Source organism: Opisthocomus hoazin, chromosome 24 (assembly GCF_030867145.1).
Source record: "Opisthocomus hoazin isolate bOpiHoa1 chromosome 24, bOpiHoa1.hap1, whole genome shotgun sequence".
NCBI lineage: Eukaryota > Metazoa > Chordata > Aves > Opisthocomiformes > Opisthocomidae > Opisthocomus > Opisthocomus hoazin.
The window spans coordinates 324,945-352,881 of record NC_134437.1 but is presented as its reverse complement, the minus strand read 5'-3'; the positions used below and the strand labels follow the sequence as shown (position 1 = coordinate 352,881).

The window sequence follows — 27,937 nt, the reverse complement described above, 5'->3', positions numbered from 1 at the left end:
GCGTGTTTTCCTATCTTTATGCAACAGCAAAACAGGTGTTTGTGTATGCAAATGAGTCATGCATTAATTTGCATATTAATCAGTCGATTTGCATGCCGGTCGCGCACTTTGCGTGCCGCTCAGCTCATTTGCATGCCGCGCGCCGGCCCGGTGATCAAGCGGAGCGCAGAGGGGCCCGGTGCCGCGCCCCCCTCTCCGTGCCCGCCCCCCCTTCCCCACCCGTGTGTGCCCCCCCCCCCCCCCCCCCCCCGTGTCCCCGCCCCCCCGGGGCCGCGCCAGAGCGGGCGCTCCTCCGCGCCGCCAGGGGCCGCTGCCGCCCGCCGCGCCGCTCTTCAAAAGCGCCCGCCTTCCCGGCCGCCCGACTTCCGGCGTCGGACGTGACGTCATTAGCGGCGCGACGGCTGACCCGCGGTGCTGCCCGGCGGGGAGCGGGCCCGGTGAGCGCGGAGCGGGCCTCGGCACCGGCCGGTGGCCTCACAGCGGGCGGGCCGGGCCCGCGGCGGCTGGGGGAGCGCATCGCGCCCGGGCCCCGCCGGCGGCCGCCCCCGCATGGCGCGGCGATGACCGATCAGGAGAACAACAACAACGGCGGCGGCGGCGGCAGCCTCTCCGGCAACCCCTTCGCCGCCCTCTTCGGCTCGGTCGCCGACGCGCGGCACTTCGCCGCCGTGCAGAAGCAGCAGCAGCAGCGGCAGCTGCGAGGTGGGCGCGGCGCGGCCCCGACGGCCCGGCCCCCCCCTCGCCCGGCGCTGAGCGCTCTGTTTTGCAGGCGAGGAGGCGTCGGTCAGCCAGGATGACTCTGACAACAGCGTCTCCGAGAGCCTGGACGACTGCGACTACTCGGTGGCCGAGATCAGCCGCTCCTTCCGCTCGCAGCGGGAGCTGTGCGAGCAGCTCAACATCAACCACATGATCCAGAGGATCTTCCTCATCACCCTGGACAACAGTGAGCGCTGGGAGCCCTCCGGCCGTGCCGGGGGCGGACGGGGGGCCTCACGGGCCGGGCGCGCTCCGTCGCGCCGGGCAGAGCTTGCCAGACCCCCCAGAACCGGGAGGGAGAGCCGAGGGGGAGCGTGCCTCGGTGCAGCAGCTCGTGGCCGGCGGGGCCCTGCTCGCGGGTTTCGCAGCCTGCCGCCACGTTCTCTGCTTGCTGGGGTGAAACAAATCGCTCCGCGTCCTTCTCAGGCGACCCCAGCATGAAGAGCGGGAACGGGATCCCGGCGCGCTGCGTCTACCTGGAGGAAATGGCTGCGGACCTGGACGACCAGGACTGGCTGGACATGGACAACGTCGAGCAGGTAAGGCGGGCTGCCGGCCTCGGGCGTTCGGCTTGCTTTGGCGACGGCAGTGTAGTTTGTTTCCTCGCAACGCACATGTGACACGTCCTGGCTGCGGTCTGCGTGCCAGAGCCTAGCACGGAGCTGCCGGTTGTGGCTTTGCTGGAAACAGCCACAGGGTTTTGGGGTAGGAGGCTGGGAAAGGCTTCAGTTTTGCTGCTTCTGTTCCCTCCTCCCGGAGGCGGCCGGAGTTGGGTGCCGTGCGGGTCGGCTGCGGGCGGGGAGGGCAGCGAACCGGCCTGGATGGATGGGAGGGAAGACGGCTTGCGTGCGGTTGCAGGAGGCGAGTGCCGCCGGCAGCGGGGCAGCGCGCTGTGTCTTGTGCCACCAAGCAAAACTTTGCCATTAGCGTTTGTGCACATGCTCGTCTTTGTCTGCATCGCTCCTACCTAGTAGGTTTTTCAGTGAAAATAGCTTCTGTAAAGGCCGCTGTTGCTCTTAGAGGGGACTGGAGAATTTGCTCAGCCGAGGAGCAGGCCTGAGGGTTCTCTGCCTACTGCTCTGTTACTGGACGAGGGACAGAGAGGGCTCTTCTGAGCAGAAACAGCTTCGCCTGTGGTGGCACGGGGCTGCTTTTTCCAGCGGGACTGTCTCTCTGCTGGGGCCGTTTCACCTTCCGTTTCTCTTTGCCGGCGCCTAGGCCCTGTTCACCCGCCTGCTGCTGCCAGAGCCTGGCAACCACCTGATCTACATGACCTCTGCCAGCACGCAGAACCTCTCTGCCGACCGGGACGCGGGGGAGAGGCAGATTCTGCGCTACCTCTATGCCTGTTTCCAGAGGGCGAGAGAAGAGGTGCGCCGGGGCTTCTCGGGAAGAAGGCGGCTTTGTCACCCAGCTCTCTGGTCCGAGCTGACCGAGCTGAGGTTTTGCTGGCTAGAAGCAGATGCCGGGGCCCAACTCTGTCTCGCCCTCCTTGCGCAGATAACCAAGGTGCCAGAGAACCTTCTGCCCTTCGCCGTGCGCTGCCGGAACCTGACTGTATCAAACACGCGCACTGTCTTCCTCACGCCAGAGATTTACGTCAACCAGAACGTGTACGAGCAGCTGGTGGACCTGATGCTGGAGGCGCTGAGAGGGGCGCGTAAGTCCGGCTGCTGGGTCGCGCTGCTGGCGTAGTGCCGCGAGGCTGCCCTTTGCCCTGGAGCCGGCGGGAAGAGCATCATGGGCCGGGGTGAAGCTTTGGCTCCCCGCACTGCCGAAAGGGAGGGCCGCGCTTGGGTCGTGGAGCCGAGGTCTGGCCTCTCGGAGTGTCGCGAGTAACAGCCTTGCTTCCCCTGCTAGACTTTGAAGACGTGACCGAGTTTCTCGAGGAGGTCATAGAAGCCTTAACGATGGATGAAGAGGTGCGGACGTTCGGGGAGGTGATGGTTCCGGTGTTTGATATCCTCCTGGGCAGAATCAGGGACCTGGACCTCTGCCAGATCCTGCTGTACACGTACCTCGATGTGCTCCTCTACTTCACGAAGCAGAAGGACATAGCGAAGGTGCGTGCCTCGGCCTGAGCGAGAGCTCCTCGCAGGGTGCGTTCGTAGGACCTGACCCGCTGGGGCTGAACCAGTGGTATGGCGTAAGACCGCCTTGTGCCTGTACGCTTACCCCTCTCCTCCTTTCCGGTAGCCTGTCCCAAACCCGTAAGCGTGGCTTTGTTTCCTACTGGGATTTTCTGCAACTGTCACCGTGTCCCTCTGTGTTCCCTAGGTTTTTGCAGGCTACATCCAGCCCAAGGATCCCAGCAACGGACAGATGTACCAGAAGACTTTGCTGGGCGCTATTTTAAACATCTCCTGCTTGTTAAAGACCCCTGGCGTGGTGGAGAACCACGGCTATTTTCTGAATCCATCCCGATCCAGCCCGCAAGAGATCAAAGTACAGGAATCCAACATCCATCAGGTGGGCTGAAGCGTGGCAGCACCGCTTCCCCGTGTGCCTTAGTGGCCTCTCGTTGGCTGAGGGTTAAAGACTTGACATCGGGGCTGGAGTCCCGCTGCTGGGCCTTTCATAATCCGGCTTGCGACCCAGCAAGTCTCAGAACTGCTTTGGATTCTCCAGCTGTAACACGCTGACAGTTTCGCCCGCTTCCTCGGGTTGCCGTAACCCAAGTCTTTGTGTCGAGCAAGTCGTGTTCGATCAAAGCGGTGGCCTGAGCTGTGGGAAAAGGGTAGGGTGGTACTTGTGGAACAGATAGCAGCACTGTAACTTGAGGTGCTACGTGAAGGTAATCTACCTTAGGGGTTGTAATCACTGGGAAATAGTTTTCAGTACCTGTCCTGTAATTAAAATGCTAATTGACTCCCCAACGGAGGAGGCGACAGGCAACGTTCTTTCTCATTATGGAAGCAAACAGCTTCCTCGGAGGAACGGTGCTAGGAGCGTTTCAGTACGTAAGGAGTGAAGCGTCGGAACGCGGGACAGAAATGCAGGAGTAACCTCGGGTGCAGAAACGGTCATGGAGAGGGGCTCTCCCGGTCACGCGTTCTTTCAGGGTCTTTGTTGCTGCCAAAAACGCAGAGAGAATCTTGGGCTTGCTCCCCACGGAAACAACTCATTCTCAACTGTGCTTTTGAGGATGTCCCTAATAATTCTTTGCTGCCAGCCTCAGAATTTGACCTGCCTGTAACGCGTCTGTCTGACGGGTGATTAGCAGAGGCATCCTAGCTGTGATTTTCTCTGAAAGCCCTGCCCTCGAAGAGCAGGACACGGTCTGGAGCCGGGGGAGCTCTGGGAGGGTTAATGGCGGGAGAGGCGGAAGAGCGATCCTGCCGATGACTCCTGCAACCGCCTTCTGTTCCCCGTAACAGTTCATGGCCCAGTTCCATGAGAAGATCTACCAGATGCTGAAGAACCTGTTGCAGTTGTCTCCAGAGACGAAGCACAGGATTCTCTCCTGGCTGGGAAACTGCCTCCACGCGAACGCAGGCCGCACCAAAATTTGGGCCAACCAGATGCCGGAGATCTTCTTCCAGATGTACGCCTCAGATGCCTTCTTCCTCAACCTGGGAGCTGCCCTCCTGAAGCTGTGCCAGCCCTTCTGCAAACCAAAATCTCCGAGGCTGCTAACCTTCAACCCCACCTACTGTGCCCTGAAGGAGCTGAACGAAGAGGAGAGGAGGAGTAAGAATGTACATATGAAAGGTATGCCCAAACCTCAGGGGAGCAAGGGAGTGAGAGAGGGGATCTCCTCGACTCCTTACCGCTCCCAGTAGTGCCCGCTCAGTGTGCGCACTTGAGAGAGTTAAAGGAGCGGCTAGGGAGGAGCCCAGCATCGCCAGCAGTCGTTTTGTGTCTTCAGCAGGGGCCCTCTCGAGCCCTCTCCTCACCAGCGCTGCTGGGCGGGACTTGACGCAGAGACGCTTCTCATTCCAGGTTTGGAAAAAGAAACGTGCTTGATACCTGCTCTGAGCGAGCAAGAGCCGGAGTTTGTGAACAGCTACAACCTGGTGACGGAAAACCTGGTCCTCACGCAGTACACCCTGTACCTGGGATTTCACAGGTAACCGCTCTGCGGCCGCACCGGTCTGTCCTTACGGCCTTCACCTCTCCCAGGGTGTTCAGCGCGCTGCTGCGGCACGCGAGCTTCCGGGGGGCTCTGTGTGTCTAGCCTTAAATCGTATGTGATGGAAGTGGCGTGAAAGCTCAAGCTGTAGCTTCTGCATTGCCCCCAGCGCTGTTTTCCACCTGCATACGGCCACAGATTTTTAGCAAACACTCAGAACGCAGAGTAGGCCAGTTGTGCTGCCGGGCGCCTTTTGCCCTGTGTTTCGACTGACGTTTGAGCCTTGGGCTGACTGATTTCAGAAAGAAACTTTGTTCACCGTTGCTCACAGTCAATGTTAACAGTCTTGTGGGCTCCACGTTATTCATAGAAACGTAACAGCCAAGTGCTGGGTGGCCATGGGTTGCTCGGTTCCCCCCTCTCCTCGGGGGGACGGACTGCTGGCGGCTCACTTCTCTACTAGAAGGCATCCTGGCCGCAGAGCGCCCGCCCGCTGCGAGCCCTCCAAACTGCCCCAACTGGTGTGCAAAGCAGAAATGAGAGGTAGCTGTCCGTTTCCAGGAAAGGATTTTCTGGACACCGCAATGCACTATTTTTCTCAGCTTCTCTCTGCAAATCGTTGCCTGGATACTGTGAGGTCACCGCTGATCCAAGCACCGTCCTCTTCTCGTTTATTCCCTAAATATAGAAATTGACAAAAAAGTTATGCAAGTGGCTTGTTGCCGGGAAACCAAGCACGTCACCTTGCAGGCATCTCTCGGCCTTGCTGGTTCCCTGACCTCGCCGACTGAACGGGGTTCCCAGCTGCGCCGGCTCGTTGTCCGTGCCCCTGCAGAGGGCTTTACCAGACTGCTCTGCAGACCGCTGCCGTTCCTCGGCAGGTCTGGTGTCCTCCCAGGCCCTGGCCTGAGTTTCTCCAAAGGCTTTCTGGCACTGGCCCCCCAGGCAGATTGTCTGCAGGAGACAGTCTGAGAAGGATAAAAGCACGTGCTAGCTTGTGTATCGCTTAGGCGCTCTGCGCTGAACGTACGTACGTCTCTTCTCACCTCCTCCTTGCCTTGTTTTCCGGGTAGGTTGCACGACCAGATGGTAAAGATAAACCAAAGTCTTCACCGCCTGCAAGTAGCGTGGCGAGAAGCTCAGCAGAGCTCCAGCCCTGCTGCTGACAGCCTCAGGGAGCAGTTCGAGCGCCTGATGACCATCTATCTCTCCACCAAGACGGCGATGACGGAGCCGCAGATGCTGCAGAACTGCCTGAATCTGCAGGTGTCCATGGCGGTGCTGCTGGTGCAGCTGGCCGTGGGAAACCGCGGGACGGAGCCGCTGGAGCTGACCTTCCCGCTGCCAGAGGTGGAGAACAGCGCGTTGGCCTATGTGCCAGGTGAAGCTGCTCGTCCCGCTGGGTCTGCCCGCCGCAGTTAACCCTCCGAGTCTAGAGCTGCTCGTGTAGCACTGCCCTTAGAGTAGTTACACATATGCAGCCTGATTCTTGAAGGTGTTCGTAGCATTTCCTCCTCACTGAGATGTTTAAAGGGCGTTCTGCCTTTGAAAAGACGGGTTACAGAGCATGTAAGGAAGTGTAGGGAAGGTCAGCCACAGCTTCAAAACGTCAGCCGTGAAGTCGGAAGCTCCCGAGGAAGCTGGGGCCTCCGAGTTCACCTTATGGGCTAATCCTGGTCCTGTCTGGTTGAGCGCTGGGAGAGCTGTCCGAGGAGGCACTTCTCTGTCCAGGGCAGGACGCAGTGCTACAACTGGTGGCATCTTTTTTTGCGCAGAATATTCTCTCGGACGAGGGTTGCTTGAAAATCTGGGGCTCTTTGAGGGAGGGCATACTTAGGGTATTGATGCTGCTGACCTTTTGAAGATCCCACTCCCGGCCAACTTGCAAAGTTTCGCCAGATACCATCTTGATTTACTGTTCTCCCTATACGTAAAATCCTCCTGGTGGTTTCTGTTGTGTAGAGGTTCTCTTCCCTTGAGCTTTTTTGTGTAACAATGAGTGAGATCAGACTGCTGCTGAGTTTCACCCCATGAGCGACCTGACTTCTGAGGGAGGTGAAGTGAGTGCTGTGCCTTCCTAACTCCATCAGGCCGGGCATCCTTCACGACCACGGTGTTCTGACACAGCAGCTAGTTACTTCCCAAAAGTTTAATCGGAATCGGGGCGATGAGGGGAGAGCATGTGGGAGGCTAAAAAAGGGCAAAATGAGCTGCCCGAGGAGGAACTCGTGTGCAATCTCTGTCTGCAGAATTCTTTGCCGATAATCTGGGCGACTTCTTCATTTTCCTGCGGCGTTTTGCTGATGACATCTTGGAGACATCGGCTGATTCTCTGGAGCATGTCCTTCACTTCGTTACTGTTTTCATGGGTGATGTGGAGAGGTACGTACAGCCCCAGGTGTGAGCACCGCGTGCTTATCTGCAGAGCACACAGAGGGGAGCAAGGAGTCGGAAACTGTCAGGGGTGACTCGAGGTTTGGCTTCTGCAGCCGTGAGCAGGGTGATCTCACTGGAAAAGCTGAATTCTGCCCACAGGAGGCACAGCGAACGGGGCCCTGCCTGAGGGGTGTGGGCTTTGTGCGAGGCACAAATGGGATTTGGTGTCGAAATACTCGTTTGGTCGTATTACACGGGAGCCCCGTCAGCTGGAGGCATTCTGGTAGTTGTTACGGGAAGCTGTCGGGATTGATCTGTTTGGGGTGTCTCTATGAAGGCTGCTTGAGCACTGAAGGAAATTGAGTAGTTGCATCGATCTTCCCGATGAGACATTGCTGCACATGCTACGTTTCTGCGGTTCGTTTGTTCGTGCTTGCCTGTGTAAATACAGCAAACTCGCGGGGGCAGATTGCACATGGTAGGCAGCGCTGGCTGTCTCTGGGCTGGCCCGGAGACAGAGGCTGCCGTTCTTCCCTGGCTGCGCCCTGTGGCGTGACCTCGGGCAGGTGGTTGGGCTCCTGCCCCACGCCTGCGGCAGAGGAGAGTCGCCCCTCGCCTCAGTGATCTGCACGTACTGGACAGCAGTCTCAGCAGGCAGAGCGCACGGACTCGTGGGATAGATAGGAAGCGGGTCACCGGGCGACAGGTAGACAGCCAGGACAAGTCAGGTCTGCTCAGGAGCTGCAGCTGACAAGCAAGCGTGGGCTGCGATCAGCGTGCACTGCTGGGGAGGGAGGGAAGCAATGGCTTTGCTGTTCCCACACCCTCTCGCCTCTAACTGCGAGATCTAACTGCGGGCCTTGAGTTGTGTGCCTTTGCCCCTGGCTCTGGTATCGAGAGGGAGCCGCTGGACACCAGCGTTAGTTTTACAGATGGTCTGCCACAACTAGGTGCTCCTGCATGGATGGGCGCGGCTCCTGGAGCGTTCCCTGAGCAGCTCGGTCCCCGCACCCTGGCCCTCGTGCCATCCTGAGTTTGCTTTGTTGTTTTCTCTTGCAGGATGAAGAATCCTCACCTGCGAGCCAAGCTGGCAGAAGTGTTGGAAGCTGTGATGCCTCACTTAGATCAGGCCCAGAACCCGCTCGTCTCCAGCGTGTTTCATCGCAAGCGAGTGTTCTGCTCTTACCAAAATGCTGCCCATCTTGCCGAGGCACTCATCAAAGTCTTTGTGGATATCGAGTTTACCGGTAAGTGCGTAAGGGGAAAGGTTGTCTTCCTTCTGTACCGTCTGCAGGGGGAACATCTCCAGGGTTTGAAGTACATGGGTGAAGCCAAGTGAATCCATTTGCGCTTTGTTAAGCTGCTCAGCGTTGTTAGGTGGGCGGCATCCCAGCAAAGCGTGGGTCTTCCCAAACTCCTGCCTTGTGCAGAACTGTGTGTCGAGAAAGGCTAACCTCCGGAGCTCCAGCCTTTCAGCTCAGCCAGCGCTTATAGCGGGGTCCTCCCCCGTCCTCTTCCTCTTCAGGGTCGGTTGTACTGCTCTGACATCGGTGATGAGATTTCACTGATCTGCGCAGGAGCAGGGTTTTCATTTCAAACAAACTGTGAAACGAAATTAGCAGCCCCTGCCTGTGCCCACCACCCGCGTGACGTGCTCTTGCTTTTACTTATGTCTAGGTGACCCGCACCAGTTTGAGCAGAAGTTTAACTACCGCCGTCCCATGTATCCCATCCTGAGGTACATGTGGGGCACGGATGCGTACCGGCAGAGCATAAAGGTGAGGCGAGAGGCGCGCGTGTAAGCGTGCGTGTGCAGCTCTCTGCAGGGCACGTGGGTCTGTGCCCTGCGTTGGGGCTGTGTCAGAGCTTCAGTCGTTCTCTCATTCCTTGCAGGCTCTGGCTGATTACGCCTCGGAGAACCTGGAGGCCATGAACCCCCCTCTCTTTTTGCGCTTCCTTAATTTGCTCATGAACGATGCCATTTTCCTATTGGATGAAGCCATACAGGTAGGGCTGAGCGCGCGTGCTCTCTGCATCGCGTAGGCCACAGTTCTCGCTCCCCTGAAGGTGGCCGGGTGCGACAGTGACCTTCTGTCCCCAGAACGGTGTCGGCTCGCTCTGGTCTCCTGACAAATCTGCGCGGTGGATACTTGCAGGAAGGGGTTCCCTGCTGGGGTGGCCAGGGCCCTGGAGGAGGGGGTGAAGGCAGAAGGACGGTGGGGTCTGGGACGCTGCACGCGGGGCATTCCTCCCTCCCTTCAGTCTCAGGAGGCAGGTCGCAGCAAAGAGGAGCAGAAGGGGTTTTTTCAGATCCAGCACGAAGAGTGCTCGGGGAGTGTCGAGGAAACCTGCCTGTCGCTAATCTGGGCACAGCCGGGCTTTAAACAACGCCTGTGCTGTTTGATTACCAAGTCCCTGTGGCCTTTCCGCGGGTGTTTTGTCCTAACAAAGGCCTCTTGTCTCCAGGCAGCTCTCCCCTGGGTTTACGAGGCGAGTGCCAGGCGAACGCGCGTCCCTGGTGTGTGTGACTGTCTCACCGCACCTTCCAGAGCTGCCCGTGGCTGCTAGAAGGGACTTTTCTGGGGAGCTTTTACCGGCCGTAGAGCTGGTTGTCGGGAGGCTGGCAGGTGAGGCGGGTGATGTGGATATCGCCCGTCTGGTTTTGAATGCTTACGGACTTTCTACAGTTTGCTGTCTGAACAGATGTGTTTTGTGAAACGCTGAGGGTAGTGAGAGGCCTTTTCAAGCACAGTGTTGTACCTTTCGCCTCCCAAATCAGCCTCTGTTGGCCCGGAGCAGTGCAGAACAGCTCTGGGTCAGCCACCTTTGCCTGTTTACCGGTTGCCCGTTTGCCCACGCGCTTCCCTGCCGTGTCTTCGCAGTACCTCAGTAAGATTAAAGTTCAGCAGATCGAGAAGGACCGTGGCGAGTGGGACAGCCTGTCGCAGGAGGCTCGCCGCGAGAAGGAGTCGAGCCTGCAGATGTTTGGTCAGCTGGCACGCTTCCACAACATCATGTCCAACGAAACCATCGGCACTCTGGCCTTCCTGACCTCAGGTAGGGAGAGGAGAGCCCCTCCTGCGCACCGGGACCTGGGGAGGGGCCCTGCCTGGGAGCGGGCAGGCGGGAGCTCGGCTTCAGGGTGGTCGGAGTGGGGTGGGATTGCTGTGGAGCTCAGAGAACTGCTTGTTTCTGTTCCAGAAATTAAGTCCCTGTTTGTGCACCCTTTCCTGGCCGAGCGCATCATCTCCATGCTCAACTACTTTCTGCAGCACCTGGTTGGGCCTAAAATGGGAGCTCTGAAAGTCAAGGATTTCAGCGAGTTTGACTTCAAGCCGCAGCAGCTCGTGTCCGACATCTGCACCATCTACCTAAACCTGGGGTAGGCGGCAAGGGGGAGCTGGCGTGCGGGGTGGGGGGAGCCATCTCGGGGTATCCTGGCTGGCAGGGCCCCGTGGCCCCCTGCATCGCAGGGTGGGAGCCTCCCCTCTGGGAATGACACTAACGGAATTGCTCCGTGTGCTGACTGTGCTCCTGGGCGGGCCCTTCAGAAGCCTGCTGCGCTCTTCTGTAACAATCTCAATTTAAATTACCCAGGAAAGTCAGCTGCAGCTCAGCCAGCAGGGACAGAAGTTAAGTACCGTCACGGCTACGTTAGTGCTGTGGGTCACTCTGGAGAGGACCTGGGAGAAAAGCTTAGTTGTGGTCGAGCTTTCCTCTAGCTTTGAGTTCTTTGTTGTGGTAACGCAGCTGCTGCGGGGACTGTGTTGTGCAGCCCAGTGAAACGTGGATTGTTAAACCTTTGCTCTCTTTTGCCCTGTGGTCCAGGGACGAAGAAAACTTCTGTGCCACGGTGCCCAAGGACGGCCGCTCCTACTCGCCAACGCTCTTTGCCCAAACCGTTCGAGTTCTGAAGAAAATCAACAAGCCCGGCAACATGATAGTGTCTTTTGGTAACCTGGCTGAGAGGATCAAGGTGAGATCCGGAGGGAATTTAAGCGCAAAAAAAAGGCGGAGCTGGTTTCTGGCGTCCTTTTCCGTCTGCGTGTCACTGGAGCTGGATTTCTGGGAGCAGGGCTATCTCTGAGGCATGCGGGTGGGGCAGCCAGGGGGGCTCTCTGCCAGCGCAAGCCTGTATGCGCCTTTAGCGGCACGTTAGGAGCCTGGTTCTGGAGGAACGGGAAGACCGGGTCTCTAAAGCAGCGTGTCCCCCCAGTCTCTTGCAGACCGCCAGCAGCAGGAGGAGGAGACGTACGCAGACGCCTGCGACGAGTTCCTGGATCCGATCATGAGCACTCTGATGTCGGACCCTGTGATACTGCCTTCCTCCCGTGTCACCGTGGACCGGTCGACCATAGCCCGGCACCTCCTCAGGTACGAGGTCCTGCCCTCCTGCCTGGACCCTTGCTGGGGACCTGTTTCGCTTGTCCAGTGACAGCTGGTCTCGGCGTGTCTGCTTTTCGTAACAGCAGAAAGATCGTGCCGCTCTTCCTGGCCTATCTTCCTCGGTTTTATTTTTCTCCTAGTGCTCGAACTGTCCAAATAATCTCCTCGATGCTTTGTCTTTCAGTGATCAGACGGATCCTTTCAACCGGAGCCCCCTCACCATGGACCAGATCAGACCAAACACAGAGCTTAAAGAGAAGATCCAGCGGTGGCTTGCGGAGAGGAAGAAGCAGAAGGAGGAGCTGGAGGAGACGCTGAACTGAAAAACCGGGATCTCATCCCTAGGCCTACAATCACTGGCGAGATCAATGCCTTGCAGGGGTGGCAGCTGCGGCTCTGGAGCGTCTGTGCAGGCCATGTTGAGTGCGCTGCCACCGGCTCCGGAGTCTCTGCTAGGACCTTCCCCTCCATCCCTCTTTCTGTCTGTTCCTTCCGTGGCCTGTTCTTTAGTACTAAGCCTTTCCAGCACACTGCAGCTTCGAGCCTCTGCCTCGAGAGAAGACCACAGCCCTTCTTGCCTGGCCCCGCGCCCCGGCCCTCTGTTACTTGTTCTCTGTGTCAGCCACGTTCTTCTCCAGCGACGCCAAAAATCTCCCTCTGTTCTGCTCCCGTTGGTTCCCGCCTTGTTTAAGCTCTCGGTTTAACGTGCAAGCGGTGCCTCCGCAGCCACTCCCGGGCTGGGGACGGTGGTGCTGCTCGTGGAGCAGCGGCGTTTCTCTTCCAGGCGGTCTTCGGGAGCCGAGGGGCGGTGGAAATTAAATATAGAGGTGATCTGACAGCCGGCGTGGAGCTCCGGGAGTCGCGGGAACGCCTCTTTGCGTGGGCGCGGGTGGGCCCGTCGCCCCTGAGCCCGCTCCTCTCGGGTCTCGAACCCGCGGCTCCTCCGGCGGCGCGCCCGGCCCCGCCTCGCGCAGGCGGCCCGGGGTCCTCGCTGCGGGCTGCCCCGGCGGGCGCCGGGCGGGCGGCGGCAGGCGGCGCGTGGGCAGCCGCGGCGGCCGGGTCCTGCGGCGGCGGCGTCCTGCGGCGGCGGCGGGGTGACATTGCTGGGCGGCGGCAGCATGGCGCAGGCCGCGCAGAAGCTGGCGCAGCGCCTGGCCGCCCGCGGGCCGCAGCTCCTCGGCGGTGAGCGGGGACGGGGCGGCGGGGAGCGGGGAGCGGGGCGGGGCGGGCCCGGGGAGGCCCCGCGGGCAGCCGCCCGGCGCTCGGCAAACGCCTTTCCCTCTCCCGGCAGCCGCCGTGGCGTACTCGAAGCCGCGCTTGGCCACGTTCTGGTACTACGCCAGGGTGGAGCTGGCCCCGCCGAGCCCCGCTGAGATCCCCCGCGCCATCGACAGCATGAAGGCCATGGTCAGGAGCTTCCAGGCCGGCCGCCTGGGGCAGCTCACCGTCAAGGTACGGCGGCGGGGGGTTCTGTCTCGGGGTGCGGAGAGCCGGGGGGCTGGGCGGGCAGAGCCCGGGGGGTGCGAGCCAGCGGGCCGCCGCCCCGGAGCATCCCCGCCGGGCCGCTCGCCGTGACTGCCTCGTCCCCTGCCCCCGGTGCCTTGTCCCGGCGCCGCTGCAGCCCGGTGTGTGACGGCCTTCCCTCGGCTTCTCCCAGGTCCCCAGGGCTCTCGCGTTCCCTCTGCGCTCCGATTTTTTCCTGAGGTTTCTCTGCTCCCCACAGAGAGCCCCGGTCGGGCTGCCTGCCTTCCTCCTCCTCCTCCTCCGTGCAGCCAGCCCGTAGCACTCCCTGCGAACGCGCTGGCGGCAAGCCTCATCCCCACAGGGATCAATGCATGCGGCTGTGGGTCGCTGTCACCCGGGCTGCTGCTGCCCTGACCCTCCAAAGATGCGTTTGGTTTGGGGCCAACCTTCCAGAAAATTACAATAATGGATCCGTTTCTTCTGGATAAGCTGAGGACAGGCGAGTTCTGCAGCCTCCTCAGGTCCTGCCAGTTGTAGCCTATGACCTGCCGGTATTCGGCACAGCATCTTCCGAGACCTGACTCGGCTGCCGGCACACTAGCTGGAAATGCTCCACTTGTGCCACAAGAAGCAACGGACCTGCTGCCCAGGAGACCTGGAGCTCAGGAACTAGAGCTGGAGGCGTTTCGCCGTACCAGCTTCGCCTTTCCTGCTCCCCGGCTGGACAAGGCTGCGCTCGTGCTCCTCAGGCCCTGTTGTCAGCGGTCCCGGGGAGAAGAGGGTCGGCAGGCGGCCGATTTAGCCCAGCCCCCCCGAACAGCTGTGTCATCGGTCGGCTGTGAAGTCAACTGTCTCCACACAGATGGTTTAAGAAACAGTCTTTTGAAAGGGCTGGTAACCGACGCTGTATTGAACGCGTTAGAACCACCTTGGCGTGGTGCGTTGAGGGGTGGCTGAAACACGATCAACAGTCCCGTGCGCTTTAGTTTTTTCACCCAGCCTGTTGCTTTGTGAACTGGCTGACTGCTTTGCTGGCCATTCATGGAGCTTGATTACAGGGGCGAGGAAGGGAGCCGTGGCAGGAGCCAGCGATCTAACCGGTGGCTTTTTTTTCTTTCAGGAAGCGCTGAGGAACGGTCTGGTGGCCACAGAGGTGCTGATGTGGTTTTACATCGGGGAAATCATAGGCAAGGGCGGCCTGATCGGGTACAACGTCTGAAGACTGATCCTCAGTGACACCGGCCGCGGTGCCGTGGTCCCGAGTGTGTAACGGGGTCTGTGACAATAAAGCCAGGAGCTGATGTCGAGCTGTTGTGGTGGTTTGTGGCAGCTGGGACGCGAGCCTGGCCCTGACCTGGCTGGGCTGCCGGTGGTGGAGGTGGCTTCTCGGTGAGGCAGCTGCCAGTGCCCTGAGACAGTGCTAGAGCTGGCCGGGCGTCACCGCTGTTCATTATCACACCTGTCTGCAGCCTCTGGACAACCGCTGTGCCTCCGCTGCAGCACTGGGGAAGCTGTGAGTGCCCCAGTGGAACCTGAAAGAAACGCCAGTATTTTATGTGTGCTGTGGAAAGGTATCTGCCATGGCTTGTGTCGTAGGGTATGCAGCACTATTCCACACGGTTTTGCTGGTTTGGGGTGAGGCTGGGTGAGTGGAAGCCTGTGAAGGTAAGCAGACCTTCAATGTACGTGTCGTGTTAGCTCGCCGCTGGCTGGAGGTGTCAGCTGCCATTTTCAGCCAGCTTTCTGAAGGTGCATGCAAAAACCTGGTGAGATCGCCCACCCTCCAACACGTGTCCAGAAAATAATTTGTAGAAGGACTTCTCTGAAGCCGGCAGTCCTGTTGGGATAGGGCTTAACTGTTTTTATTGTCTTAAAAGGTGGTCCTCAGTCAGTGTTGCTTCTTGCTGATCCTGCTGTCATATCAGCTGCCCCTTTGCTCCTTGGGGCCCTGTGCTCAGCTCCCCGGTGAACCCACAGCCCCCCAGCTTGGCCGCCCCCAGTGACCCCAAGGTCTCCAGGGTGGCTGCGCCAGTAGCACGGCGATTTCTCTTTTCCCTGCAGCGGAGCTGACCTGCTCAACGCTTTATCCCGGCAAGAAGCCCCTTGGACTCCTGACAGGTAGCGCAGGTGAGCTCACACGCTTCCTATTCAGAGATCAGAAGGTCATCGGTGGAAAGCTTTTATTTTTTGGTTAAAAAGAAGGGTTCCTGACCACGCAACAACCTCTGACCAAGACACCTGTCACCTCCATGCAACAGATGGGGAGCCCACCGAGGCTAAAAACTTGCCAGCTTCCCCAGGTGAGTCTGCGATGCGAGCAGTGACAGGCCCAGGGTTTCCAGCCCCCTGCCCAGCCATGCTGTCCTGCACCTACAGCTCCCCACCCAGCTGCCCAGGAGACAGCCAGCTCCGCCCGGCACGGCCAAGCAGCCGCTGTCCTGGAGAAGCCCCTGTATTCCTGGGAATTGCCGGCTGCTCCTCTTGCTTCCTCTGCTGCCCAGGAAACCTTGTCGTTTCTTTCACAGGGCACCAGCACATTTAACCAGGGCTGCAGCCAAACGCCCTGGCTGAGTGGTGGGTGCAGGCGAGGCTGAACGATGGCCCTGAAAACGGCTGCTCCCGGGGAGCTCTGTGCTCCCCTCTTCACCAGCCCGTGGCCCAGCAGGTACACACCCCTGAGGGGAGCCCATCAGGCCCCGTGGTGGGGGTCTGCAGCACCTATTCCATAATGAGAGCCAGACAGGGATGTCACACATGGGATTTGAAGTGTGATCTTCATTTCCAGAAGGTTTCTGGACCCAAAAGAACCTCCCTGAGAGCAAGCCTGCCTGCTCTCACCCAAAAGTGTGGCTGCCCCATGTGATTTATTCCTACCTGGCCGTACTGCTCTCTCGGGGTGGATGCTCACTAGTGGGCCCGGTGCTGCAGCTCGCAGACCAGCGCTGGGAGGCTGGGGCTGTCAAATGCGCTGCGTTTGGAGGTTTAAACTGGAATAGCAAAGGGTGGGAGAGCTCTGAACCGCTCGGGTCCCTTTCCTGTTCCCTAGAGAGACAGAAACCGTGGAATTTTAATCTTCCTCCCTGGAAGTCCCTGTGAGAAGCCACCCTAGCCCTGCTCCCAGGGCAGAACCCCTGCAGCACAAGTGTGAAATAAGCGGTAAGCAGCATCTGTGAGCGCAGCTGCGCTCCAGCAGCTCTTCTGCCCCCTTTAATGTCCTTGGCTGGCTCTGTGAGGACTGGTGGCCTTTCCTTCCCCCTCAGCTCCTCTCTCCCTGCAGCCGCTGCCCTCTGAAGGGAGCGGGGCCTCTCCGCTGCCCCGGCAGAGGGGTTCCACAGCCGCTGCCCCTGTCTCCGCAGCGGTGCCGTTCCCGGGGATCGCGGCGGGCCCTTGCTGGACGGTACCCCCGCTCCCGCCGTGCCGTACAAGATGGAGGCGAGCCCGCGGCGTGACGCCGGGGCCCGGGGGGAGCAGCCGGCCTCCTGCCGCCGCCGTTACCTTCGCCCCGGAGACGGCACCGGGCGGGCCGCCGGCCCGGCCCGCAAGGCAAGCGGGGGGCGCGGAGGGGGAGGGCGGGATGGCGCCGTCCCCTCACCTCAGGCCGCCCCTTCGCACCTACCTGGGCGGCTGCGTCCAACCCCCTCAGCCCGGTCCTCGCCCCGCCCCGGGCTCTCGGGAGCAGGGCGGCTGCGGCCGGAGGGGCCCTGCGGGGCGGTCCCCGCGGGCCGGGCCCGCCATGGCCGCGGGGCGCCCGCGTACGGCCCGGCGCGGTGGAGGGGGCCGGCGCTATGCCCTATGCGCGGTCCCGGGCGCCGGCGGCTCGCGCGCCCGCTCGGCATCGCCGCCGCGGTTATGCGGGCTGCTGGCGGGCCGGTTATGTGACAGCCAGGTTCTGGGGCCCGCCTGCGCGGGGCCCCGCGCCTGCACGGTCCTCCGAGTTATCGGGGACGGCGGCGGCGGAAGGCTGCGCTATCCAGGGCGGCGGGCCGCCCTGGGGGCTCGGGCCCGGGGCCCTGCATATCGCCCGGCGTTATGCAGGGCCGGCACCCGGCGCGCATGGCTTACGCAGGCGCCCGGGCGGCGGGATGGCGGGGCCCCGCAACCTGCATAGCGCCCGCCGTTATGCAGGGCCTCTGCGGGCTGGCGAAGCGCTATCCAGGGCGCGGGGCGCGGCCCGGCCCCGCTCTCTGGCTCGTCGCCTCACAGTAAAGATGGCGCACAGCGGTCGGTGGCGCTTCCCAGCCCGGCCCGGCAGCAGCGGCTGGGGCCGCCGGGGGCTGGGGGGGTCCCGGCTGCGGGTGCCGGCCGTGCGGAGCCTGCGAGCCGCCGAGCCGGCGGCGGCGGCGGGGGCGGCGGGCGAGGGGGAGCGCGGCGGCCCGTGCTCCGGCGGGGCGGCGGGAAGCGGGGGAGGCGGGGCAGCGCCGGGCTCCGGCGGCTCCGGGGGCCCCGCGGCCGGGGTGGGACCCGGCTTCGACGCGGCGCTCCAGGTCTCGGCCGCCATCGGCATCAACCTGCGGCGGTTCCGCGCGGCCTGCGGCGCCGAGGCGGGCAGCGGAGAGGTGAGGAGGGGCGGCGGGCGGGGGGGAAGGAGGAAAGGGGGGGGGGGGCGCGGCGCGGCCCGCGGGTCCCGGCCCGCAGCATCCCCGCTCCGCCCCGGCGGGCGGCACACCCCCCTGCCCGCACGGCCCCTGCCCGGACACACCTACCGCGCCCGCGGGGCCCGCGCTCCGCACAAAGGGCGCGCCCCGCCGCCTCCCGCCCGCGGGGGGGATGGGGGGGGTGGGGGGTGCCGGCCGCCCCCCGCCCCCGCGCCGCCCCTCCCCGCGCACGCGACTCGCCGCCGGTGTGCCCCCCCCCCCCCGTCTCCATTATCCTGCTCCCGCCGCGGCCTCGGCGCCGGGAGGTGCGGGGCGCCGGGGGGCGGCGGCTCTCCCCGCGGGGCCGGGCCCGCGTTCCGCCGCGCTGCGGGGATGCTCCGCGGGGTAACGCGTCCTTCTGCGGGGGAAGGGGAGGCTCCTGCTGCGGGGCCCGGTGCGTGCCGCGCCCCTCCCCGCCCCTCCCCGCCGGGCCCGGGGCAGCGGGGCTCGGGGCTGAGCGCGGTTCGCGGGCACCCGCAGCACCCGCTTGCTCTGATTCTTTTTTTTTTTTTCAGTTGCTCTTCTTCCTGCCTTCATTTTTCTTTTTTTTTTTTTAAAGCCTCTCCGAGGCAGCCAGAGCGGGAGTCTGACAGCAGCCCACCCACTGACAGCGCGGGGAAGACATGATGGGGGTGTGTTGCTTACTACAGGCTGCAGCCTTCCTTTCCCGCGGCCCTCCTTTCGCATCACTTGTTAGCTGCGTCCGTGCGCCCGCGAGAGAATTCCCTGGGTTCTTTCTAGCAGGGATGCTTTATTTTTTCTGAAGGGCTGGTTCTGTCTCCTCTTCTGCAGGCAGGTTGTCAGTGCGGAGCGGGCGAGCGTAGCTTTGTCCGTATTTTGCCCGCTTAAAGAGCAGTTGCTTTGCTTTGCTATCGCTGGTGACATCGGAGTTTATTAAAGCATGTAGAAAAAGGCAGTTTTCTTGTGTCTTTCCGGCTTGGTTTTGGTGTTTTCCGTCGGGTGCCGTGAAGTGGAGCTCGTCGCTCGCGGCTGAGCTAGAGTAGTTCCTGGGCTGCGGAGTTCCAGCTCCCGCAGGCTGCGGTGCGGGGAGCGAGGGGGTCGTGTTTGCACGCACAGAGCTGGCGGTGGAGGCGCGTTTAACCTCACCGGTTACTCTGTCACTTGGGGTTGTGACTCGGACTGGCCGCCAGCATCCCCGTTATTTAATACCGGTATCTTCCAGGCTGTGGGTTAGGGTATTTGTACATTTTTCTGTTTGCGATAGACTGGGTTCAATGGAATTTACCGGGTCTGCTTGAAAGAAGTTAATATCTCACGGGCGCCGGTTCAGTGGCAGAAATGACTGAAATCTGGCTAACCAGCCTGACCACAGAATTAACAACACAGGAGGTTTTTATGTGGGGGGAGGCGAGTTGCTGTGTTTCTTTTCTTTTTTTTTCTAGGATGACATTGGAGTGGTTTTTTTTTTATTATTTCAGTTGTCTTAAAGTATATTTTTGCATGTCAAATTATCTCTAAAACATTTCTGAAAGACCTTTGTGAGTTTGGCCTTTAGGGCTGCTTTGCTTTAAAATAGGATGGCTTGGATACCTTCTCAGTGCTAGTGGCTGATGAAGACAGAGTCTCGTGGGTCTTGGAAATTTTTACTTCTTAGATCCCTTTTCTGTTGAGCTACTAAAACCTCCCGTCTAATAACGTTACGTACAGTTGAAAGTAATGACGAAAGTTCTGTATGGCTTGGCGTCTGTAGGCTGAGGTTCACCTGACCGCTCGTGAGCAGGGAAGGGGTGGGCCTGGGGGGCTTTTCCTCACTCTGCGCTTGCAGCCTGCGCCTGCCTGCGTTCTCAGGGGTGCTCGGAGAAGAGATACTCTCGGGTACTCAGATTCGGTTGCCTCGCTCGGTTGGTTTCTTTCCTTCAGTGACGCTCAAGAAACAAAGCATTTTTGCGTTGACGGACCTAGTTCTCCTGACCAGTGACTTATGCCGCATGCATATATATAGTCGCCATGAAGATTGCACCACCGCTGCTGGTCACCAGAAGCTGTGGGACCAGCTCTTCTCTCCTGCAGTACAAGTTCTCAGTGGGTTGGGAGTAGGGGATGCAAAAACAGCTCCTGCATGTCTAGGAAGTCAGTGCATGGTGCCGCCTGTGGTCTCTTCAGAGGGGAGCGCGGCTGTGCGTCGGTGCGGGGATGGTGAAGTTCTGGTGCCCGTGTCATACCTGGCTTTGGGTGGAGATGCTCTTCTAGAAAGGGCCTTCCAGAAGATCCCCGCTTTCTAGGGCTCACCGCGTCCTTTGAATAGCTGTCTGGTGCTCGCACCGTTCTCTTCCGCAAGGTTCAGGGTGCAAGCCTGAACCAAGCCGGTTACAGTCTTCAGCTGGGTTGGCGTTCTGTGTTGGGAATAAACTCTGGAGTTGTCGCTTTGAGCTCGAGAGCCTGTGGGGATCAGAGGAAGAAGCTGTGTGTTGTTTTCATGCACGACTTCTGATCTCCTTGCTGATTTTTTTGACTTCCTGGTGGCGTACTGTGTTACAGTGTTCACCTGTGTAAGCAAGTGTTGGAATTGTGCGTTACTCTCAACATTTCATGTAACAAAAAAGTCCGGAGCAAGTATTATGCTCGGTCTCTCCCTTGTTGCCTTGGCCGTTGTGCGGTACGTAGCAGATATTGTTTCTGATGTAAAAGGTACCTGAATTCTGGGATGCACTTTCATACTCTCCGGGTTTCTGGTGACTTTGTACGAATCCTTGACTTCTGCTGCAGCGCGGTGTTTCGCTGAGTTATCTTGAAACCGGCTCGCTTTAAGGGAGCGACGTTATGATACTTGATTTGGGCACTGCGAGAGTTGGGGGGGGCAGGGGACGGAACTTTTTGCACAGTAAAACTATAACTGGTTGAAAAAGGTGGCACTTGTACGGCGTGTTATCTGTCCTGCTTGATGCAAACAGCACTTCAGCAATAAGGGAAACTTGGTTGTGTTTTCTTGACTCGTTACATCGACGCTTGGTATAAGAGATGCTTGCCCTTAGCCGTTAAATATCTGCTACGCCTGTCAGTTCAGAGCTCTGTTCCCGGCCCTGAGGCTTAGTTGAGGCTTTGGGACGTAAAAGTTGAGAGCGTGTTGGGTGCATGCTGACGGTTTACTCCGTAAATCTGCATCAGCTCGAAAGCTGCAGAAACTTGAGGTTTGAAATGGAACGTAGTAGTGATGGTGGCGTCTCTAGTAGTGCTGCTGTAATTATACATGGATCATAATTTTTTACGAGGTAAGCGTTACAGTCTTAGATGCTCAGCGAGGGCTGGCTTGTTTTGGAATGGTACTAGATCCATGTGCTGGGAGGGAGGAGGGGCTTCCATGCTGCCGCCGCCGTCACGCCTGAGCTGGAAGTACAGATGATTTCTCTCCTCCTCGGGCATTCAAATTCCCTCTGCCTCAAAATTTTCTCTCCTAGCGTTACACTGAATGTTGGCTGTAAAGCTGCCTGGGTGTTTAACCTGTGAGGTAGAGGTGTAGAGCCCCGGCTGCTGCGGGTAACGTGGGTACTGCCCATGAGTGGGGAGGTGGCTGCTCGTGGGTATTGATGTCAAACAGCAGGCGCGTGGTGAGAATGGTACAGATCGCAGCTCAAGAGATGGAGGGCTCCTTCGTGCTGCTTATCCTTTCTGAAGACTCGAGCCTTCCTTTGTCAGAAGGGTGAAAACACAAGTACAGGTTTTAACCATTCTGGTGGGTTTCCCATTTCTGCGATGCGGTCGGCGTTGCACAGTACTCGAAACCCTCAGAGGAGCGGTTTTGTGAAGCTTTTTGGCAGAAGGGAATTTGGGGTTCCCCGAGAGAAGCTGTTTTTGGTGGAAGGCGGTGCCAGTCGTCCCGCTGACGGCGGCGATGGGCAGGTGAGGTGGTTTCAGAAGCAGTAGCAGTGTGCACTGAGCAGTTTGCTCCGGGGGCTTTTTGGCTTTGCGCTTCCCTCAGCTGGAAGCTCACGGGACAGGCTCTTGCAGCAGTGTGTTTCGCTGCGTGCTTCTGTGTTGGCATCAGAGCGCTGAACTACGGATTTTACTGTACCGTGTTTGGAGGAAATGAGGGAAGAGACCGGGTAACTCTTTGAGTCAGTACTTCGCTCCTCAGCCTCTGCTAGCTGGCTTCCGAGCGCGTCCCTGCTGAGGCCGCATCCTCCTGGCCTGTTGAATGCCTGTGAGATGGTGCGGAGGGCTTCCACGGGCGAGTGGGTCGCGGCGTGCACAGGCGCTTTTCTGCGGCGGGCGTGTGCGAGGGAACACGCTCGCTGCAGGTTTTCCAGCTGCGATGCCAAAGCTTGCTGCCCGTCCCGCTTTTAATCAGCGAGAGCCAAGCGGGGAAAGGCAGTGTCTTGGGTGAAGTAGCGCTGTCACAGGGAGGCGTTCTGCGCGGGTTTCAGCTGCGTTTGGTTTTGGTGAACGGAAACACGGGCGGCCCGCATTCGGAGGGAGCCTTCCGGCAGAGGGACTCCCTTCTGCTGGCTCGGGCAAAGGTTTGTCACTGCAGGGGTTGTCATCTCCCCTTCTTGGCCTGTCCCGTAGACTACCGGAGGAAAGCGTGTCTGGTGTTTACAGGAAGGCATCCTCGTCCGCTCCAGCCTCTGGCGAAGTCCAGGCTGGTTTGCAGTGCAGTATTGGTCCAGGGCAGACAAAGGGAGTCTCTGGTGAGAGGCTGCATCTCAGCTCTCTCCAGCTTTGGGAGGCTCTGGGGATGACTTTGGCAAAGAACGTGGGTTCTTGCAGACTGCTCGAATGTGACGCTTCTCTGGCGGTTAAATCCTTTTAGCTGGGTGGCCACACAGTGTAAGCCCTCTGGGGTTTCGATGGTCTTGTGTTGTAGGGAGTGTTGCGGTTCATGGTGGTGAGTCCCCGCAGTTCAGTCTTGTGCACCGGCAGCAAGTGAATGCTCGGACCTTGAGGTGAAGGGATGCCACAGAGGGGTGCGCTGTCCCCCCCGAGCCAAGCTACAAAGCGTAGTTTGACTTTAGTAATGCTTCCCTGCTTTGCCAGGTGGTGTACATTTCTTTAGGAGCGGAAGATGAGGTTGCCGCTACCGAAGATTTTTATTCAAATGCGTCAACACAGCAACTTCAGAGCATAGCCCTGTGCGTGCAGGGATGTCCAAAGTTTTGCGGCCCGCTGCTGTGGTACGTTGGGCAGCTTTGGTAGTTATGTCTGCGTTTATTTAACAGCAAGCTCTAGAATTCCTTCCTTGGTTGTCCAAGTCCAGCTGAAGTGTTGCCTTCTAAGCCTCCGTTGTGGAACTGGAGAGAGAAATTTTGCTTGCCAGAAGCGGTTTGTTGCCAGTGGTCTCTTAGATGTGGTCCGGGAGGCTTTGGTCTCGCTTTTCTCTCACCGGGTGCAAGCTATGTCTTTCTAGGTGATAGCTTGGCTGACCCTCGTCCTCGGCGGTGGTATTGAAAGCTTGCTGCGACCAGAATGGGACTCTGTCAGGCGCTCTGAAACGCGTCCCTCTTTGTTCAGAGTGGAAACTGTAAATCAGAGTTACTCGTCCAAGCTGAGCTGCTGGAACCAGGACTTGGTGGAAGGCAGGGACTGGTTATGTTTTGTTAGCGGGCTGCTGTAGGTCAGTCTGTTCTGCTGCTCGCAGTTTGGCCGAATAGTGAGAGGCTGGCCCTGTCGTTACTTCCAAACACTGGATACTCTCATTTTCCTGCTAGCAAGCTGGCAAGACGGATCTGCGCGCTCGGTAACGCTGTCAGAATGGGCGCTCTCTGTGCTTGAGCCCTGCAGAGAGTAGCTTGCTCTTTCCAATTCTAAAATTGGGTGCCATCGGAGGGACTCTGGAAGCTGCAGTCCTGATCATGGTTGTGCTGTCGTAGCTGGTTGCCAAGGGTCCAGCTGCAGCCCGGTTGCAGGACGCATCTTCCCGTTGTTCTGGTCTGGGGGCTGTGGCGTGGAGGTGCCCCAGCCCTGCGCTGTTCTGCGCTCTCGGGGTGCGCTGTGTAGGTCGGTGCCGTGTCGAGGCGAAGCCCCAGCAGAGTCTGTACGTCACTCATGTGCAGAGCTTTCGTCTAATTAAAGAATGAAAGGGCGAGTGGACCCTCGGCTGAGTCAGTACGGAACAGTAACCCCGAGTGCTCAGCTGCTTATTAGCAAGCGGTCACCTGGGAAGCGTCTCCCTGAACTCCCAGGTGACTCCGCTCCCGATAGAAGCGTAGAGTGCGCCCGGCGTTTATCTCGAGGTTACTTATTGCCAACCTCCGAGGATGTTTACTCTGCTGGAAGAAGAGGAGTCTGTTAGATATCGTGCCATAGTTAGGAAACAGGCTTCTGAATGAGCTTCTAAAAATAGCTTCTCTCTTTCCAAGAAGGTGAGGTGCCGTATAATTGGGGCCAAAACCAAGAAGGTGAACAGGAACAGAAGTAAAGCATTATTCGGAGAGCTCTATTGTAAAATTAATTAAATGTTTTCAAGAGCTGCTTGGAACAGCTGCGTTGCTGGTTTAGTGCTTCTGACAGCTGTGATGACACACATGTCCCGTGCAACTTTATGGGTCCACGGTAGTACGGGTTACACTGTTATTCCTCAGACAGAGATGAGAACATCAGCTGGTACCTCAGGGCAGTCCCTCATTTGAAGGTGGCTTTTCCTCTGGAATCTTTAGTTGGGGATTCTTTCAAAAGCGATTTTGCTCAAGAACATTGTAATAGACATTTGCTTGCACCTTTTCTGTCCTTGCAGTAGCTGGGTTACTTCAGGAAAAGCCTCTCTTCGTCTGCTCCCAACTTTGAGGTTTAAGCCAGTTGAGGTAGCGTAATGTTGGAGTGGGAGATGTAGATGGGAGCTCTGCCGCCCATCGAGAGATCGCCCCTCGCCTGCACAGTTGGCCTTCATGTCTCGCACATGAGGCGAGCCTTCCCTCATCCTTTTATTTGTAATCCCGAGTGACCTTTCTGCGCGGCGTTATTCTTTCTCAGGTAAATGAGGTCGCATTCAAAACCGGTATGGTTTTTAATCACTCTCCATCTGTCGTGCTTTATAGTCACTTCTGAAAAACCGGAGGGAGGCTGTTCCTGCCTAATTGGCCTCAAAACTGCGTGTTGACACGTATGATGGCCAACAGGGTGGTTCAGCCTGACAAATGCGTGCCGGTACTTGGTGGCCTTCTCGGTCTTCTCTGGTGAGTTACAAGGCTGCCTTCTCAGACAGGGAGAACGACCGTTTTCAGATCGATGATTCGGTGGTGGACGTCACCAAACAAACGTGAGTGATGTATTGGTCACACTGCTTGTAGCTGTAAATGAAGCCAAAGTGATCATTTTGTGAAGGGCGCCTTTTTACCGTAGCCAGTTCTGGTGACTGCCTGGTAGGGAATGCGAAAGAAACATCGTTCCCAGGATGCTGGGCCAAAGCCAGAGTTTATGTGTCCCGTTAGAAAAGTAAGGTGAGGGCGCTTGGCTTAAAAATGATGCAGGCTCCAGTGGTGGATTACGACAGGCAGTTGTCAGAAATAGAGAAGGTGCTGGTTTTGTAGCCACAGACAAAATAATGGCTGTTTTAGGAGCCTGAATGGCAAAATGAAGGACACATCTGTAGTGGCCGTGTGAACTCGGAGGCAGATGCAAGTCAAGACTGTTAGGTGGTCGTGTTCTGTTATTCACTTTGTGGTCCCAGCCTCCAGATATTTGTGAAGAAGTTGTATCTTTCAGGTCTGTTTGGTGTTAGCTGGGAGGGTGGGGGCAGACGTTTCGGGATAGCAGGAGTGGGGGTCCCTGCTGCAGAAATCGGGCGTTGTTTCCTCATCTCTCCAGCCACCTTCACCACGGCATGGGATAGGCGTGCATGGGAATCCTCCTCTGGGGCAGGCAGAGGGGAAGCAGATCTGAGCAAACTTTTTCGGGGAAGTAAAAGACGAGTACCTCTTTGTTTTCTTCAAGAGCACAGGAGGTGGAGGGGCGGCTGGAGTGGTGGAAGGCTGCCCTGCGGGTTCTGGCGTGTCTTCAGGCACAGCATTTTGTTCTGGGCGGGAGAGCAGGTAGCAGAAAACTGCACTTCTGTCCTGTGACACTGGTGCCTTTGAACACCGAGCTGTCTGCTCGTAGCTTTAAATGCGTTCTTGTTCTCTGTTCCTAAGGTTTCACTGCGCACAGGCAGCCCCCCTGCAACTTTGTTGTTACGTGCGAGGTTATTTTTATTGGCAGCTGCGTGAGATTCTATTTAATATTAGATGCACGTCTTTCTTCATTACCGGAGGTTTGCAATCGCTGGCCAACAGCGAGCGTTTCATACACGTGTAAGTCGAGCGCCAGTAACTGCTTTTAGCGTAAGGTATCATTTTAGATTACACGGAACTTACTTGCCTCTCTGGGCAGGGATGGTCTCTAATTCAATCTTGTAAATAGGTCTTTGCGTCTGTTTCGCTTCCTGAAAATAATTTGTTTGTTTGTTTAGTATTTAGTGGTTTAAGTGGTCTGTTGGAAATGTGAGTAGTCCTTAGAGCTGCCTTCTGCATTTGCGGAGTCCGTTGGCGCTGCCGCAGCGAGGGCTCTGTGAGCATCGGGGTGCGCTTCTCGGGCTGCAGCGGGGTGGTTGCGGAGGTGCAGCCGGCGAGCTGCCCATTGCTCGGAGCCGATTCCGCGCAGCGCGCGAATGAAGCACAAAAGTCAGCGTTATTCAGCCTCTCTCTGTACCGGGTGTACGCTATATGCACACGATGGCGTGTTTGAAAATGCTGCAGATCGCGATTTTTGGTAGGCTAACGAGGAAGGAATTGTGTGGTGTGAGCAGCTGTTCCCCTAAACCTGACTGTTCGTAGGTAGCTTGTTATTTTTCCGCTTGCATTCTTGGTGTTTAGACCGTTTTGGCCCAAATTTCTCTCTGCTGAGCGCCTCTGCCTTTGTCGGTGGCGGGGACCCTTCTGCTGGGGCACGCGTCGCTGTGAAGGCAGTGCCCGTGCTGCGGTGTTTACATCTTGCGGCGAGCCCGCGTGCTTGGGGAGCGGCAGGCAGGCTTGACGGGGCCGTTGATCCGCAGCGCTGCGAGCGGGGAGCCGGCCGCTTCCACGGCCTTCCCGCTCTGGCTTTGTCACTGTGGGATCAGACTTGAGCATGGCAGCGTCTCCCGTTCAGGGAGGGGTCTCGGGGAGGGGAGGGTGGGGGGTGTTTCAAGATTCCTCGGGTAGAAACAACGCATTTTGCTGTAATTTCACTTCTTTTACATTGCTTTGTCATTGCTTTTTTGGGTTTTCCTGGCATCACTGCTGCAACTGCAAAGAGCAGATAGGCAGCAGGGGTGTGAGGAAGGGCCGGGCTGTCCCGTTCTCCAGCAACGTGCGCTGATAGTCGCTTACGGCGATTATGAACTGCAGCCTGTTCGCGTGCGGTGTGTTTGACTCGCCAGAGCATGATCTGTGTTGAAGACTTCGGTGGCCCTCAGTTAGAATATTTATGCTGTCTGAATTGCTAAATACTGAGGATCATCAAACAGAAAATTTTGAGAAATGATATGTCTTGAGCCTCGCTGCTCTTTGTCACGTCACAGCTTTCCTGTAGACACAGGTACGGGTCTCAGTGCATGTGATTTAATTTCTTTAAACTGTGGTTTCGGTAGCTGAGACTTTCTTCATGGTCTGTCCTGTAAGTAGACAGATTGGAAATTTCGCGTGGAAAGCACAAGGTGGAAGAAAGGAGCTGTGTGGACAAAGTCTTTAATCAGGCCTGAGCTACATCAGGAAAAGGTGTTAATTCTTTGCACAGCTTACCTTCTCCTGTTCACAGCGTCCCACCTTTTTGCTTTCAGGATGCTGTTCTTGTAGTGCCTGCTCTTCTCAAAGCTCTTTGCAGACTCGGATTGTTACAGCATAGTTAACTGCCTAGCATGTGGCCACATTGCACAGCAGTTTGAAGAAGCAAGCAGCAAGTGTCATCTCCGTTTTCAAAGTTCAGAGGAAACTGAAGACTGGCAAACATAAATACTTGAGGTGAAACTGGACTAGGAGAGCTGGAGCAACGTAAAAATGAAAATGTGGCAGAAGAATAGGACTGACATTTTTGCGTAGTCCCTGAAAAACGTGCCTTAATGTGAACAGAGTGTCTTGAACATACCGCCTCTGTCAGGGGGAAAAGATTTACAGTGGAAGTCAGGTTTTCATCTCTCCTAAATACAAAGTCTGAAGTGAATTTAAAAAAAAAAAAAAAAAAAAAAGGTGACCGAAACCAACAGCCATAACCAGCTTTACTGTAATCAGGAGTCAAATTTTAGGAAAATCATCACTGACGTTCCACGAAGTTGCCTACGTGG

The 27,937-nt window shown here is 58.1% G+C and overlaps 4 protein-coding genes and 1 long non-coding RNA gene across 5 annotated transcripts in view; 3 read left to right on the top strand and 2 right to left on the bottom strand.

The window, feature by feature from the left end:
- The window catches only part of PAFAH1B2 (platelet activating factor acetylhydrolase 1b catalytic subunit 2), a 640,582-nt gene extending 639,985 nt beyond the window's left edge, over window positions 1–597 (bottom strand). Inside the window, exon 1 of the mRNA XM_075442294.1 lies at window positions 588–597. The gene's annotated coding sequence lies outside the window, so the exon portion shown is untranslated. The remainder of the gene's footprint in view (window positions 1–587) is intronic.
- On the top strand, window positions 404–12,431 carry UBE4A (ubiquitination factor E4A). Its single transcript, XM_075442292.1, has 19 exons — window positions 404–702; window positions 770–946; window positions 1,186–1,298; window positions 1,978–2,130; window positions 2,260–2,419; window positions 2,620–2,822; window positions 3,037–3,228; window positions 4,137–4,470; window positions 4,702–4,828; window positions 5,905–6,212; window positions 7,081–7,213; window positions 8,267–8,454; window positions 8,885–8,985; window positions 9,101–9,214; window positions 10,090–10,264; window positions 10,409–10,589; window positions 11,036–11,183; window positions 11,424–11,581; window positions 11,778–12,431. Exons 1-19 carry the CDS (start codon window positions 561–563, stop codon window positions 11,914–11,916), a joined length of 3,246 nt encoding a protein of 1,081 aa, XP_075298407.1. The 5' UTR covers window positions 404–560; the 3' UTR covers window positions 11,917–12,431.
- Window positions 12,432–12,658: 227 nt separating this feature from the next.
- On the top strand, window positions 12,659–14,364 carry ATP5MG (ATP synthase membrane subunit g). The gene is made up of 3 exons (XM_075442386.1): window positions 12,659–12,775; window positions 12,885–13,045; window positions 14,178–14,364. The coding sequence occupies exons 1-3, from the start codon at window positions 12,712–12,714 to the stop codon at window positions 14,274–14,276; spliced, it is 324 nt and encodes a 107-aa protein (XP_075298501.1). The 5' UTR covers window positions 12,659–12,711; the 3' UTR covers window positions 14,277–14,364.
- A 45-nt stretch (window positions 14,365–14,409) lies between these two features.
- LOC142364055 (uncharacterized) lies at window positions 14,410–16,793 on the bottom strand. Its single transcript, XR_012766118.1, has 3 exons — window positions 16,674–16,793; window positions 15,932–16,099; window positions 14,410–14,589 (listed from the first exon to the last, which is right to left on the bottom strand). It is a non-coding gene; the product is annotated as an uncharacterized LOC142364055 (long non-coding RNA).
- Window positions 16,794–17,265: 472 nt separating this feature from the next.
- The window catches only part of KMT2A (lysine methyltransferase 2A), a 45,715-nt gene continuing 35,043 nt past the window's right edge, over window positions 17,266–27,937 (top strand). Inside the window, exon 1 of the mRNA XM_075442513.1 lies at window positions 17,266–17,613. Coding sequence (XP_075298628.1) covers window positions 17,266–17,613 — 348 coding nt within the window. The remainder of the gene's footprint in view (window positions 17,614–27,937) is intronic.

Coding starts and splice junctions, on each gene's coding strand:
- UBE4A (XM_075442292.1), top strand. CDS start 561: ATGACCGATCAGGAGAACAACAACAACGGCGGCGGCGGCGGCAGCCTC. Junction 703..769: donor GCAGCAGCGGCAGCTGCGAG/GTGGGCGCGGCG, acceptor TCTGTTTTGCAG/GCGAGGAGGCGTCGGTCAGC. Junction 8,455..8,884: donor TGTGGATATCGAGTTTACCG/GTAAGTGCGTAA, acceptor ACTTATGTCTAG/GTGACCCGCACCAGTTTGAG.
- ATP5MG (XM_075442386.1), top strand. CDS start 12,712: ATGGCGCAGGCCGCGCAGAAGCTGGCGCAGCGCCTGGCCGCCCGCGGG. Junction 12,776..12,884: donor CGGGCCGCAGCTCCTCGGCG/GTGAGCGGGGAC, acceptor CTCTCCCGGCAG/CCGCCGTGGCGTACTCGAAG. Junction 13,046..14,177: donor TGGGGCAGCTCACCGTCAAG/GTACGGCGGCGG, acceptor TTTTTCTTTCAG/GAAGCGCTGAGGAACGGTCT.